This window comes from Balaenoptera acutorostrata, chromosome 5 (genome assembly GCF_949987535.1).
Source record: "Balaenoptera acutorostrata chromosome 5, mBalAcu1.1, whole genome shotgun sequence".
NCBI classification, from domain to species: Eukaryota; Metazoa; Chordata; class Mammalia; order Artiodactyla; family Balaenopteridae; genus Balaenoptera; species Balaenoptera acutorostrata.
Genome location: NC_080068.1, coordinates 66,501,313 through 66,516,818, shown reverse-complemented (window position 1 = coordinate 66,516,818; position 15,506 = coordinate 66,501,313). Strand labels below are relative to the sequence as shown.

Sequence of the window (15,506 nt, the reverse complement as noted above, 5' to 3'; positions counted from 1 at the left end):
CCAGAATGTTGAGCTCCACCAAGACTCTCTGGGTCTCAGGTCTCTGCTCTCCTTGGCATGTTGGCCTCATGCTCTCCTACCACAGTCTTTCTTTGTAGTGAGGGATCATGGCTTCCAGCAGCTTTCAGTGACAAAGACTCTCAATCCCACCACCTAAAAGGAAAAGGGCTCTTCTCTGAGGAAGGATTCTGAATGGTCAGAAACCCACTGCAGACCAACCTCTGTGACCAAGGTAGGGGGAATTATTACTGGTCATGACTGGTCTAATTTGGACCAGGTGCTCACCCTTCAACCTGTCACCACCAGGGTCAGGGATACAGGATCATGTAAGAAGGCGGCAGCTCCATTCAGCCAGAAGTCTGGAGTGCAGTGGAGAAAGAGAGTGGGAAGCAGAAACAGTGCTTTTTTGGAGCAGAAGAAGGAAGAGTTGTTGGGTAAAACAGATGATTAGTGTATGCTGCATGAGCATAACTTTCTTCTAGATATTTTTAAGTTATTTTCATCGTGTATATATACATATAAACATTCAAGTGCCAAGAATGTATTTATAAGGATATTCTCAAATAGTTTTATAATCATTAAAAACTGTAAGCAACCTATAGTTAACATCTACTGATATTTTTTCTTCTTGAATTTTCCCCTTTTTTCCCTCTGGGAACATTGCACCCAAGTGCTCATCTCAGCTGAACCAATCACATATCACCCTACTTCCTGTGACTACAGCAATTGGCCTGTAGGGTGGGTGTGTGATCCAGTGTGAATCGATCTGTCTTGGCCCAGAAAAGGATCATTTTCTTTTCAGGTAGTGAGACGGTGGGGCTGTGACTCAGGCAGACTTTTTCACCTGGAGCTGTTAGAAAAGAATCATCTCCTGTCAGATCAGGAAGCTGCTAGGACACGATCTGGAGCTGCCAATTCTGCCTCCCACACAGTGGGTAAAGCTAGTCTATGAAGGAAGACTCCCCCCACTCTTCTGCAAATATGACTAAATGGGCCAATTTCCTCCTTACCTAAGGCTAGTTTGAATTGGGATTCTTGCAGTTTCAATCACGAGACTCCTAATATCTGAATACAGATCAATAGAGCTGGGTAACTTATGGCACAATAAAATACTTTTAAGTGTAGCTTTTAAAAAGAACAAACTACATATATTGACGTAACAAACAAATACAAGGAGAGAAGCAAGTTTACAGGACAGGGGTGTGTTTCTGTGTGTGTGTGATTTTATATACACCACATACTTACGGAGACTGTGTTCCAAAAGGTTAATATTGGTTACCTCTGGAGGCTAGTATGGGAAAGACTTTCACTTTCTAAATATATTTCTGTGTGTTTTTTAAAAATAAATTTATTTATTTATTTATTTTTGGCTGCGTTGGGCCTTCGTTGCTGCACGTGGGCTTTCTCTAGTTGTGGTGAGCGGGGGCTACTCTTCATTGCAGTGTGCGAGCTTCTCATTGCGGTGGCTTTTCTCGTTGCGGAGCATGGGCTCTAGACTCACAGCGTTCAGTAGCTGTGGCACGCGGGCTCAGTAGTTGTGGCTCATGGGCTATAGAGCTGTGGCACGCAGGCTAAGTAGCTGTGGCACGCAGGCTAAGTAGCTGTGGCATGTGGGCTTAGCTGCTCCACGACATGTGGGATCTTCCCAGACCAGGGCTCAAACCCGTGTCCCCTGCATTGGCAGGCGGAGTCTTAACCACTGTACCACCAGGGAAGCCCTCTGTGTATTTTTTTTAACTTTCTGAAAATCATATACCACTTTTATAAAACTTTTAAGCCAAAAATAACTATAGGACATAATGTAATTGTGGCACATTTATGTTATACAACTTCCCACTTCATTGCCTCTGTTCCATTTAAGAACAGAGGTCTGGGAATTTGGAGACCAGGCTTCTAGTCCAGACTGTTTTGCATGTATTCTATAACCTTGGGCAAGTTGGTTTGCCTCTGCAGGCCTCAGTTTCTTCCTCCCTAAGAGGGGTACTTAAGTAACAGTAGCTACTGTTTCAGTGGTTTCCATGTGCCAAGTGCTGTGCTAAGCAGTTTCCTCACAGCAGCTCCATGCGTAGAGCATTATCCCCCTTTTCCAGATAAGAAAACAGAAGCTCAAGTAAGTGTTGGAATCAGAATTCAAATTCACGTTTAGCCCATCCCCCAAAGCCATGTTCTTTTCACTACACACTCTCCCAGCCACCTCTTGCCTCACGTCTCACAGTTTCCTGGCCCTAGAATGCACTTAAATCCAGGACTTGACTCAAAATCCTCTATCTAGAAAACACTATCTTTCTAAATTAACCTTTGGTCACTTTTATTATTGCTATGTCTGTTCTTTACGTTGCATGAAACTCTAAGACAGGGTGTCTCAATCTCAGCACTACTGACATTTTGGACTGAAAATTTCTTGGTTGTTGGGAGCTGGATGTCTTTGGCAGTATCCCTGGCTTCTACCCACTATATGTCAGGAGCACCCACCCTTCAAGTTGTGACACCAAAAATGCTTCCAGACATAGTCACAAATGTCCCCTGGGGGATAATCACCCAGGGTTGAGAATCAGTGTCCTAAAAAAGGGAAAAGGCAAATTCCTGCATTAACCCTGAAGGAACACTGTTTTGAAAGGAGTTATGGAATCTTATAAGTATTTTTACCTGCATGATTCTTGGACTTTACCAGCTCAGGCTAAAGTCAGCTCCAGTGTCTCATCTCACATTATCTGCTTTGTGCAGAACACTGTACCAGTTACACATACATTACATATCCAAGATTTAGGGAAATGGGGAAGGAGAATAAACCTTGTCCTCTAAAAAAATGACTCCACTTCTCCCTTAGTGAAATTCACTTTTGCCTCAGAGGAAAAGAGCCACATGAGGCTGCTCAGTGAGAATGGATATTCAACAGGGAACAGTGGTAATTGAATACGATGCTGATTTTATTCCAACTAAATAAAGCAGCACATAAGTCTGGGCAATAAGCTTAACTCAAGGCGCAAAAGCCAAGAAACAAGTATCTTTGTTTGTTTGTTTTAATTATTAGTCACAGTCTATGGCTCTCTTCCATACCTCATCTCAGAAAATGTGGGTTAACATTTCACACAGAGTAACATAGGAAAAGAGAAAAAGGGAAGATGAAATTCATTTAGTGTGCAGTTAAAGGTGGTTTCTCCAATTTCTCTTCTGTGAACTGTTCCATCAGCATGGTCCACTTTGGATTATTTTAATACCATGACCATCTTCCCTGCAAAATGAACAACCATAAAAACACATTTATTACCTACCATATTGAAACTGTCCCCCTCTTTGTATTAAAAAGACCCACGTCATTATACATTAGATTCTTTCCAGGGTGACACTGAATTAGTCATTTTTAAAGCTAAATCTAGGAAATTATGAGGGCAAAAGCACAACTCTGCCATTTTTTTCCTAACCCAATGGCACAAGGAACTATCCCTAAAGAATCACTCTGAGAAGCCCTAGTAATTTCCTGAAGACTGAGTTCAGAGAATGGACCCCTGAAATACCAAGCAGCATACCTGGAGGGGGAGGCATGATCACCTGATCTGGTCAGGTATGTTACATGAAGGGCATCAGGTATAATATCAATACACTTATTACTGAGCATTCTAACAGCTAGAGTTATTAAGATCTGTTTTCTGACCAGTAGTGCAGGCTGTGTAGGTCGCCTGTACATGCCCTCTGAATTTAATAGAACATTTACTACTCCACAGAGTTTAACTACTAAATATATTCTTAATTTTGGGAAACTACCCATCCCTGGATAGTACCATCACTTCATTATTTGGTCTATAATTGATTAATCACTCACCTCATTCTCTAACCTTGACCTAGAAAATGTACTGAAGGAGTCTGTGTCTTTTTAAATGTCAGTCTTAAAATAGAACTACTTATGTCTCATTTGATTCTTATGTCCAAGAGTCACAACTTCCTAAGTTATCAAAATGCAAGATAAGAACGAAAGAAAACTTGGCTAGTTTATACTGTAAAATTGTTACCTGATTTTCATGCACAGAGTACACTCATTGGGATACGTGGACATATCACTTCCACACACGGGGTTAAAGTCCCTGGGACATCCTGGTAATTTATACTGATCGCAGTTTGGCTAGAAAAGAGAAAGGAAGACAGAAATTGGAGAATAACTTGAGACGTTCTCATCACAAAATAGCTGAGGGGAAGACAAAGTCCCAAGTTTCCCTAGATTTCCTAGAAACAGCCTACAGAAAGATTTCTATTTTCCACACACACAAAAAAGTTTTTCTAATGCAAAAATCAGATGCAGTGTTGAAGCAATGGGTCAATACCTGCTATGTAAGAAAAGGACCTCAGAGGAAGGTTCTGTCTGGCTGATTTTTAAATGAAAGTCCAAGACATGTCACCAAACCTACTTTACTATCCTCCAGCTTCATAATTAGCTCTTCACTACCACCTCCATGAGAATGTCCTGTTACATTCCACCTAATCCCTGGGCATAATGCCCAGACACACTCGGGAATCCTGTCTGGACTTTTAAGATACTGGCATTGAAGCAACAGCATTAAAGAAAGCAGTAGGTTCAGAATTAGATCTCAGGTGTTGTTATGGGTTTAATTGTGTCCACCCGGAAAGATATGTTAAAGTCCTAACCCCCAGTACCTCAGAATGTGACCATATATGGAAATAGGGTCTTTATATAGGTAATCAACTTAAGGTTAGTAGAACTGGCCTTAATCCAATATGACTGGTGTCCCTATAAAAAGGGAAAATTTGGACACAGAGTCACACACACAGGGAAGATCGTGTGAAGACATGGAGAGAATGCCATTTACAAGCCAAGGAATGCCTGGGGCTACCAGATACTAGGCGAGAGGAATAGAGCTTCCTCTCTTGGAAGGAAGCAACCCTGCCAACACCTTGAGTTTGGACTTCTAGCCTTGAGAACTGTGAGACAATTCATTTCCGTTGTGTAAGATACTCGGTTTGTGGCTTTATTACGGCAGCCCTAAGAAACCGATATGGGGTCATGGAACTCAACCCTCAGATTTCATGGAATTGAGGCCGGATAGGTAACATGTCTTGTGCATAGCCACTAGTCTCTAGCAGGGCCAGGACTAGAAATGGTCACAATGGTCACACCATGGTGTGCAGAGTCCCACTTTAATAACAGGTTAAATATATGGCCTGCTGTATTTCTGTTTTGTGTGTGCATATATGTTTTAGTAAATAGTGATTACCTTTCCTCACTTCAGAGTAAGTCACACTGTTTAGCACTCTTAATAAATGAATTACACATTTCTACTGACATTATCTGGATTTATAAAGTGCTAAGCAGGGCTGGCCTTGGGCCAAACTCTGAAGTAAAGAAATTTTTTGACCCTTTCCATCCTCCGTTCAGCCCTCTATCTCCATTTCGGAGCCTAATGTGTTTCTTGCAGCTCCAGGCTCACTAAGATGATGCCTTCCAGGGCTTCCACAGGAGAGTAGATGCCCTCTTATCCAATGAGATTGGGACAAGTTGTTCTTGGGCATTTAACTGAAAAAGTCAATTAAAGCACGTAAACAGTAACACAAAATATAACATACCCTAAATATTTTATCTTAAAACATATAAATGAAAATAAAATTGCCATTCTTTTGATGTAAGGCAATGACAAGGCACATGGCCAGCTGTAATGCTACCCACACTAAGATAACCTCGCTTGCAGCTAGTTATGACCACATGATCAAGATCAGGCTGATGGGATACAAGTGGAATTATTGTGTAGTAGCTTCTGGGAACCTCCTTTAAAAGAAAGTTGGTACCTGTCCTCTGCTTCCCCCAATTCTTATTCTCCTTTGTCCATTCCTCCATCCTGCTCCTGGGTGCATGGAGCTATACTTTTTATCTTACAGACCAGGAGGCCAAAGGCCAAATCCTAAGATGGCAGCTCTGCGAGCTGTTATTTTGAGTCATTTCTTGCAGCTGAATCTAATCCTACCCAACACAAGACATAAGACTTTTCCTATCAATGTTTCAACTAGAGTTTTGTGTACTAACACTGCAAAAATCATACCCACAATAAATCACCTATGATTTCTTTAAAATGGAATTTCTCAACCCCATTCATATTTTGGACCAGATAATTCTTTGCTGTGTGAGGCTGTGCACCGTAGGATGTTTAATAGCATCTCTGTTCTCTATCCACTAGATGCCAGTGACAACTCCCTGGTCATGACAATCAAAATGACAGTCTAAATGTCAGCTGGGGGGTAAAACTGCCCCTTTTTAAATATGGTGAGACTTTATAGACACTGGCACAGCAAGGTAATATACAATTTAAAAAAATAATTCCCCAATTATTTTCAGTTGTTTTACCTACACCTAATTTAATTTGTTTTTAGCATTTTGTCTTTCAGCAAGTCTTTCAAAAGCATTTGACACATTTCTCATATAAACAGCTTTATTTCTTTACACTCATGTTTATGCTGTCTTTACATTTTTAATTAAAATAGGACTGGCAACTGGCATAACAGGCTTGTGAACACACACACCTGAGTCTTGGTCAGCACATAACACCACTGATGGAAAATAAGCTTTACTGGCATACAGGAGAGTAGTTAAGCAAAAAGGTAACCTGTCTATAACCAGTGAGTAATCGACCTGCTGTGGGAATTGTTTAGAGAGAAAGGAGAGGGAGGGTCGTATGTGAGTCTGCTGAAGTGGAGGGTGCCTGATTGAGTTTTTACTGTTATTATCCCCCATTTTCTGAAAGAAAATCAAACCCAAGAAAACGAGTCATCTGATCAAAAGTAATATTGGGCACCCATTAAGCGCTGAAGACTGGGTATCAAATAACAAATAAGACATCATCCATGACCACAGGAGTATACCACCTACTAGGGGAAGACAGGCAATTACAATTCAGTGCTCTGATGGGCTAGTGAAGAGCACCAATCTGGAGTCAGAATGCCTGGGTTGGACCCATAGTTGCACCATTTCCATGTGACCTTGACCAAGGAGATAATAATGGTACCTACTTCATAGTGCTATAAAAAGTTAAATGAGGGAATTCCCTGGCGGTCCAGTGGTTAGGACTCCACACTTTCACTGCTAAGGGCCTGGGTTCAATCCCTGGTTGGGGAACTAAGATCCCACAAGCCTTGCTGCGTGGCCAAAAAAAAAAAAAAAATTAAATGACTTATTCTATATAAAGAATTTAGAACAGTGCTTGGCACATAGTAAATGGTATCTAGACATTTAGTGTTGAAGAAAATGAGAATATGTCACCCCCAAAATATGGCTCTATGACAAAAATTATTTTGAGCTAAAGGCAGTTAAGGTGCAACTCTCTCTCCCTTCCCCTTTTCTGCCTAAAGGCAGGATATAAATTCTCCTTTACTGGAGATGACTCTGGACTCTTACCAGCCCAGAAATGGCACCTGAGGAATCTGCAAACAAACCTTACTCCATTAGTTTCCTCCCACTATTTATCTTCCCACTGTTTGCCACCCTTGGAAGCCTAAAACCATTTTTCTTTGTCCTGTCATTTATCTACAGACTTACTGCTCTCTGGTAAAGATGCTATATAAGGCAGATTTCTAAGCCGCCTCTTTGAGTTACTGTTCTCTTGAGTGCTCCCACGTGTATGCACAATGCACATGTTAATAAACGTTTGTTTATTTTTCTCTTGTTAACCTGTCCTTTGTTATAGGGGCCCCAGCTAAGAACTTAGAAGGGTAGAGGAAGGATTTTTTTCCTCCCCTACACTAGCATGGTGGTGATGATAATGCAGTGTAGTTTGAATGGAAGCACAGAGAAAGTGCATTTATGTCTGCTTTGGAGGAAGAAAACAGGGTGGGAAGGTTTCCTGGAAAAGGTCTACACTGAATTGAATATTCAAAGTTACCTAACCCACGGAGGTCAATATCCCCATATGTAAAATAATAATATCTATCTATCTTACAAGGTCATTGTGAGAATTGAGAGACTGCATATACAAATGGACAGTGTCAGACCACATGTTAAAATAGAACTCTGACCCATAACCTGAAGCAACTTGCCCAGGAAACCAACCCATTACTTAGAATAACCAACCCAAGAAGCCAACCTGCTATAAATTAGACTTGTCAGAAGTCAGATAGTGACTGACTTATCTCTAGTGACAGTCCAATAAGCCAAACAGTAAGCTCTGTAACAACTGGCCAAAATGGCCAGGACTTGATTAATAACTGATAGTTTCCCTAAATTTTTGTTCCTGCTTCCAACTTAGGACCAATCAGAGAAAGCCAATATGCCCTCCTAACCAATCACATAGGATTCCTGCCTTTAGTTACCCACTTACAGCCTCCCCATGCCAACAGCCTTGATCAGGGCACACCTGACGCCTTCCCTTTTTCCCACTTTAAAGCTTTCCCTCTCCTCTGCCTTTGAGTCTCGGCCAAAATGCAGGTGATATGCCTGATTCACTTGCTTCATCAAGCTCTGAATAACTAGCTTTTGCTTGTTGTCATTTGGTTGGCCTTCGCTTGCTTCCTCAGAATTTAATTTGATAATATACATAAAATGTCTAGTACAAGGTGTAACTATTAGGGAAACAAAGCCCTGAGGCCTTCAAGGCCTGAGCTATTGTCAACCAAATTTTACATTGTGATCCGTATCAAAAAGCCTGCCTGAGAATCTGGTTTCTAAAGAAGCAGTCCACTGTTTCAAAAGTGGCAGGTCAGACCTGAAAACCAGCCCCCAACCCAAACTGTTGAGGGCTTCGCTCTATCAGTAGAAACAATACAAGTGGTTTCCTACTTACTGTTCTGTATTCTGAAGGGTGAGCAAATTGAGTGTTCAAAGAGGCTGCAAGAAGGAAACAGACACTTTAAAGCATGGGGTTAATTAAGGTTAATTCTTGTTCATAAGGGTTTTTTAAAATTCAGCTTGTGATTTATACAGGCCACGTGTCTCCCTTTCCCTCTGATGCCTAGCTTCTTTGAACCCCCCTAAGAAGTATGTTCAGTTGTGTTCTGGCACCTCTCCTAGCAGGCACACAGAGGACATTTGGTACCGGTTCCGTAACTGACCACGCTAATAGGATTGCTTGGGAAACTTTGGAGCTACCGAGTAAAAGTTAGAGAAGAAACTCAATAATTCACGATGTTCTTTTCCTCTGTGGCTCAAGGTAATAAATGCAAAATTTGACATTAGGTGTTCCCGCTTTAACTCCATTTTAAGTGGACATCAAGTCTGGCTGGACTAAGGCCCCTTTCTCATGAGCCCGAGTGCCCGGCGCACTTGGCATTCACAATTCCTGATTCCTGTACATCTCCTGCTGAGGTTCTGTAGGGCCCCTGGTACACAAAAACCCAACTCCCGATCTTGGGCTCCAGGAAATCTGCTTTAAGGGAGAAAGAGCAGACAGCAGGGTCACTAAGAAGATGCTGGGAACGAAGCCCAAGCAAAAACTAAAGAGGGTTGCTGGCTTCACAACGCCAGCCCCGCACACCCCCAAGGTCGTGTCCCTAGACAACCGCTGGGCGGGCCTGGAACCGCCAGTAACGGGTGCGCGGAGGGGCGCCAAGGCCGCCCGGACCCGGGCAGGGGCAGTCGCCAGCGAGACCCCCTCTTGGTGACTCCTCGGCCGGTCCTCCGCGGAGCAGGCCCACAGGTGAGCGTTACCTGCCGAGTCCCAGCAGACCAGGAGCAACAGCCCCAAGCGCAGTGCCTCGAGCGCCATCCTCCGCAGCCGGCGGTCGGGTCCCTGCGCTCCAGCGCCCGTGCGACACGGACAGCGCCCTCGGGTCGGACACGCGACGGGGTGGGGTGAAGGAGGGGCGGGTAAGAGGAGGAAGAACGGAGCAGGTAGGAGGAGGGGGGAGGGGCAGGAAAGGACGCGTGGGGGGAGGGGGAGGGGAAGGCAGAGGAGGGGTGGTGGCTGGCCCCCCATCTCCTCACCCCGCTGAGGATGAGAGTAAGCAATTAGAGGACCACCTCTCCCTGCAGCAAACTAGAACCTTGTAAGAGCCCTGGATAAGCTTGTGAACGCTGTCAGTCAACCTCAGTTTCTTCAGCATCTGCTCTGTACCAAGCAGTGTTTGGGGCTGAACTTAAAGGCGTCCCTGATGTCTGGAAGCTTTCCAGTGTAGGTGTTGGGGGAGAGGTAACAGAGGGAACTCCAAAACAAGTGAATACAATAATTTCTAAAATTAGGTGCTAGAGAGTTGGGAGGGGGGAGGAGAAGACTTTCCTTTGGGAGGTCAGGAAAGGCCTTTCAGAGGTAGTTAAGCTGCAAGCTGAAGGATGAGAAGGAAGCCTGATGAAGACCCTGGGGACAAGTATTCCAGGCTCAAGGAAAAGCGAGTGTGGAAAAATAGAGGCAGGAACCAACTCAGTGTGTTCAGCTGGAGCCCTAGGTGAGGGAGAGGGAACGGGGAGGGTGATGGAACCATAGGGTCATGAACATGTGTGGTCGTGTAGGCCATGATAAGGGGTTTGGATTTGTTCCTGTTGCAGTGGGAAGCCAGTGGAGGATTTTTTTTTTTAATTTTTATTTATTTATTTATTTTTAATTTATGGCTATGTTGGGTCTTCGTTTCTGTGCGAGGGCTTTCTCTAGTTGTGGCAAGTGGGAGCCACTCTTCATCGCTGTGCGCGGGCCTCTCACCATCGCAGCCTCTCTTGTTGCGGAGCACAGGCTCCAGACACGCAGGCTCAGCAATTGTGGCTCACGGGCCCAGCTGCTCCGCGGCATGTGGGATCTTCCCAGACCAGGGCTCGAACCCGTGTCCCCTGCATTAGCAGGCAGACTCTCAACCACTGCGCCACCAGGGAAGCCCCAGTGGAGGATTTTAAGCAGGGGCATGGCCCTGATATGACTTACGTCTTAAGAGATTGGATGAAGAATGGAGGAGACAGGTAAGAGTGGAGGCGGGGGGAGAAATTCAGTGGCTTTTACAGAAATCCAGGCAAGGGATGGTGGCAGCTTGAACTGGTGGCTAGCAGGGGACTGGTGAGATGTGGTCAGATTCAGGATGTCTTTTGGAGGCAGAACCAAGTGGAGTGAAGAGAAGAATCAAGGACGCTTCCTGGGATTTTGTCCTGAACAGGTGGATGTGTGGTGATGCCATTTCTGTGATGAAGAACGTTTGGAGAGGATGCCTATTAGACCTCCAAGTGGACATGTGGACAAGGCAGTTGGAATTACAAATTCGGAGCTAGAGATATAAATGCAGAAGTCATCAGCATATCAATGGTAGGCTGACCCAAAGTCCAGGGGAAGAGTACGGCATGGGTCAGAGGTCAGAGTCCTGGGGCACTACTATGTGCAGAATTCTGACAGATATGGAGAACAAGGAACAAGCCAGTGAAGGAGGAAGAAAACCAAGCTAGAGTCTGGGGTTCCTGCTGCAAGGTTGGGAATTAGGAGGACTGAGCATTGTCATGAGCTTTGGCGAAATTGTAGTCACTGACGACCCTGATAAGATCTTTTTCAGAGAAGTGGTAGGTTCCAGAGCCCAAATGGCCTGGCTGAAGGCATGAGGTGAGAAAGTGGTGAAGAGCGTGTAGACAGTCCTTGTGAGTTTTGCTATGAAAGGGGAGCCAGAGGTGGGCAGTGAGTAGCCTGTGAAACTTCCGAGTCTTCTGGGGATCATGCCAAAAACCCTCAAGTATCTTCCCGCCTCCGTTGTCTTAGGAGGAAACCAAAGTTCTTACTATGGCTGCCAAGGCCTCTGCTGGTCTCTTACTGCTCTCCCCTGACTCACTCTTCCCCAGCCCCACCGGGCTCCCTGTTCCCACCCTAGTGCCTTTGCGCTTGCCTTTCCCTCTGCTTACATATCTATGGAGCTCCCTCCTCCCCTTCCTTCTGTTGCAGCTCACATGTCCCCACATCAGAAGTGCCTTCCCTGACCATCCTGTAAAACCATAGTGCCCCTCCTTTCTATTCTCCTTAGCCTGCCTTATTTTCCCTCCCCCATAGGGTTTATCTCAACTTGGCTTTTTAAAAAAATTTATTTATGACACCCTCATGTCAGTTCCTAAAGGGGAGTGATTCTTTTTTGGTTCATGCCATATTTCCAGCACCTAGAAGAGTACTGCTCAACAAATATTTGGTAAATGAATAAATGGATTCCTACGGAGTCGGGACCTTAGCTTACCTAAAAGTATGGTCCACAGAAAAAAAACAAACCACCAGTATGCATAAACAAAATGGCTCTTTGGTTAAGAAGGAATTAAACCTTGATTTCTGGTTTTGCATGCATTCATTTCTTAGTATAACATGGCTATAAAGAGTTTTGCAGTCAAATACTTGCTCTGCAAGTTACTTAACAAGCTCTGAATCTCAGAGCTTCTACTTTTGCCTTCCCCCTATAAAATAGGTATTATAATAATAGAATCTTGGGAGTATTAAATGAGAAAATGTACATAAAGAACTTAGGACACAGTGGACTCAATAAATTTTTGTCTCTTGCCATCTTCTCCATGATGGCATCTGTAACAAAAACAGTTATTCAGTTTGTAAGTGATTAGGCACCTGCCCTGAACTCACATCACATCGGCCATTGTGTTGTTACAGAGCTGGACATCAAGAGCCTATAGGCAGTGACATTTTCTATTTCTCTTACTTCTCTAACCCTAGTTTTTAGCACTGTGCCTGACATAAGCTCAATAAATATTTGGTGAATAAGTAAATCTTTGAAATATTAAACAGACATCACAACAGGAAAGTAGACCAAAAAGAGGAAGAATAGGACCCAGGAAACAGGAATTCCAACCCAAGAGAGAAGCAAAGGAATTAGTAGGCAGCAGTATAGCAGTCCTAGAGTTCAGCCAATCCAGAATGGAACAAGCAAGAGGCCCCTGGAGGCAGGTTCTAGAGGAGGAAGTAGATAGAATAAGAAATGTGTCTTACAGTAATTGAGATGAGATTGACATCAAAGGAGTAAAGTTTAGGTATTGATGTGCAACAAGTACATAGAAAACTAAGCAAATAAAAAAGACAGTAATTGGCTTCAGGAAAAACGAAGTTGTTCAAAGTTGTTCAGTCATTGATCTATCCAAAAGTATGATTCACTATTTTGGGAGAATGGGAGGAGAGGAAGTGTGTATGTGGGTAGTGCAAGTGATGGGAGGTATGACAGAGTTACGTCTTTCATAGTAAAAATCAAGGGATGAAATCTAAACCTGAAAAACCAAGAAGAGGCATTATATACATATTATTTAGAGATGGGAAGTTAACTGCTCAAATAATTAGTTAAAAGAGTGCAAATTGGATTCTTCCAGGAATTGGAAAATGAGGCAGGAGGGATGGAGTAGGAGCAGCCCGCTGCTACTTTCTTAACAAACTGTGCATGTGTCATGGGCTGAACTGGGTCCCTGCCCCAAAGTTATGTTGAAGTCCTAATACCGAGTACCTCAGAATATGACCGTATTTGGGGATTTAATTAAGTTAAAATGGGGTCATTAGAGTGGACCCTAATCCAATATGACTGGTGTCCTTATAAAAAGATATTAGGACACAGACAGCACCGAGGGGTGAGCATGTGAGGACAAATGAGAGAAGACGGCCATCTGAAAGACAAGGACGGAGGCATCGGAAGGAAACAAACCTTGATCTTTGACATCTAGCCTCCAGAACTGTGAGATAATACATTTTTGTTGTTTAAGCTACCTGGTCTGTGATATTTTGCTAGGACAGCCCTAGTAAACTAATACAGCATGTACAGTGTTTAAAAAATTAAAAGTATCATTTTGTATTACAAGAATAATATTTTAAGAAATTAGCAAATAAAAGAAAGGTTATTCTGAGACTCATTCATCAATGACCTCTAACAGTACCTCGTATAGTATGAGAACATTTATTTACTGATTTTTTTTTTCCCTTGAGAAACTCCCTTTGACATATTGACTGATTCTACAATACATACAAATTTTTGTGGCTATTCAGCAAACCTTAATGAGAGGTTTAGAGATGAGAAATAATTTGACCAAAGAGGCACAACAAGTTAGTACATTGGCAGATCTGTTTCTTTTCTGCCTCTTATATCTGTGTGTCAGTGTTGATCTGTGACATACTGCCTGGTTCAGTCCAGGTCTAGTCTGGAAAATACAGTCTACATCAAACAAAAAGATTCCTAAGCCCAAGCAGGTAGTTCACTCATTTGAAATAATATATGCCCTTCATCCACATTCCCGCATAATCACAGAAGTGGGACTAGGCCAAGTAAGTAACTGTATGAAAACTATCCTGTATTTGTGTTCCCCCTCAGCTCTTTGTTTAGTTGAGCTCAGCTCTATTTGGTGATGTCTACTGCCATCTAGTGGAAATAAATTGACATTTTAACTAGTGCCTCATTTTTATGGTACTTCAGTTTTCGAAGAGCTCTCATTTTATCTTCACAATAACCTATGAAGTAGACATTGTTATTCCATTTTGCTTTAACTTTTTAGAAATACTAATATTATTGAGCTTATTGTGCTTCAGACACTATACATGAATGATCTTATTTATTCCCCGTATCAATTTTTTTTAAATTTATTTATTTTAGGTTGTGTTGGGTCTTCGTTGCTGTGCGCAGGCTTTCTTTAGTTGCAGCGAGTGGGGGCTACTCTTCGTTGTGGTGCGCGGGCTTCTCATTGCAGTGGCTTCTCTTGTTGCGGAGCACAGGCTCTAGGTGTGCGAGCTTCAGTAGTTGTGGCACGCGGGCTCAGTAGTAGTGGCTCGCAGCTCTAGAGCGCAGGCTCAGTAGTTGTGACACACAGGCTTAGTTGCTCCGCGGCATGTGGGATCTTCCCGGACCAGGACTCGAACCGGTGTCCCCTGCATTGGCAGGCGGATTCTTAACCACTGTTCCACCAGGGAACCCACCCCCCTTTTCAATTTTGTGTGATCTGTGAATGTTGTTATCCCGTTTACAGATGAGAAATCTAAGGCTGAGAGAATTTAAGCCTTAGATTTAAACCTCAGTAGGAATCAGGATTCAAACCCAGGGGAGGCACACATCACTAATACAAACCTTCTCCTGCCCCTCCTTCTCCTTCTCCTCCTCTCTTTCCTCCTCCTCCATTTTCTTCTTCTCCTCTTCTCCTTCCCCTTCTTCATCTTCATCTTCATTATTGCAAACATTGTGATTATGTGCCAGGCATTTTCCTAAGTCCTGTACAAGTATTATATAACTTAATCCTCACAACAACTCTTATGAATTAAGTATAATTATTATTCCCATTTCATAGATGAGGAAATCAAGGCACAGAGAAGTTAAGCAAGTTAACTGAGGCCATCAGCTAGTGAAAGCGTAGCCAGAATTGGAACCCAGAGAATTTGGGGTTTTATTTTTATTTTATTTATTTATTTATTTATTTATTTATTTATTTATTTATTTATTTATTTTTGGCCATGTCGCACAGCTTGTGAGATCTTAGTTCCCCGACCAGGGATTTAACCTGGGCTCTGGCAGTGAAAGTACCAAGTCCTAACCACTGGACCACCAGGGAATTCCCTGTTTTAATATTTTTAAAAATTTAAATAAAGTTAACATTTGCTTCTCTG

The 15,506-nt window shown here is 43.1% G+C and overlaps 1 protein-coding gene across 1 annotated transcript; it reads right to left on the bottom strand.

Annotated features, from left to right (window-relative positions):
• Positions 1-3,096: 3,096 nt before the first annotated feature.
• On the bottom strand, positions 3,097-9,695 carry SPINK2 (serine peptidase inhibitor Kazal type 2). The gene is made up of 4 exons (XM_007165277.2): positions 9,638-9,695; positions 8,775-8,818; positions 4,008-4,117; positions 3,097-3,232 (listed from the first exon to the last, which is right to left on the bottom strand). Exons 1-4 carry the CDS (start codon positions 9,693-9,695, stop codon positions 3,187-3,189), a joined length of 258 nt encoding a protein of 85 aa, XP_007165339.1. The 3' UTR covers positions 3,097-3,186.
• Positions 9,696-15,506: the final 5,811 nt, after the last annotated feature.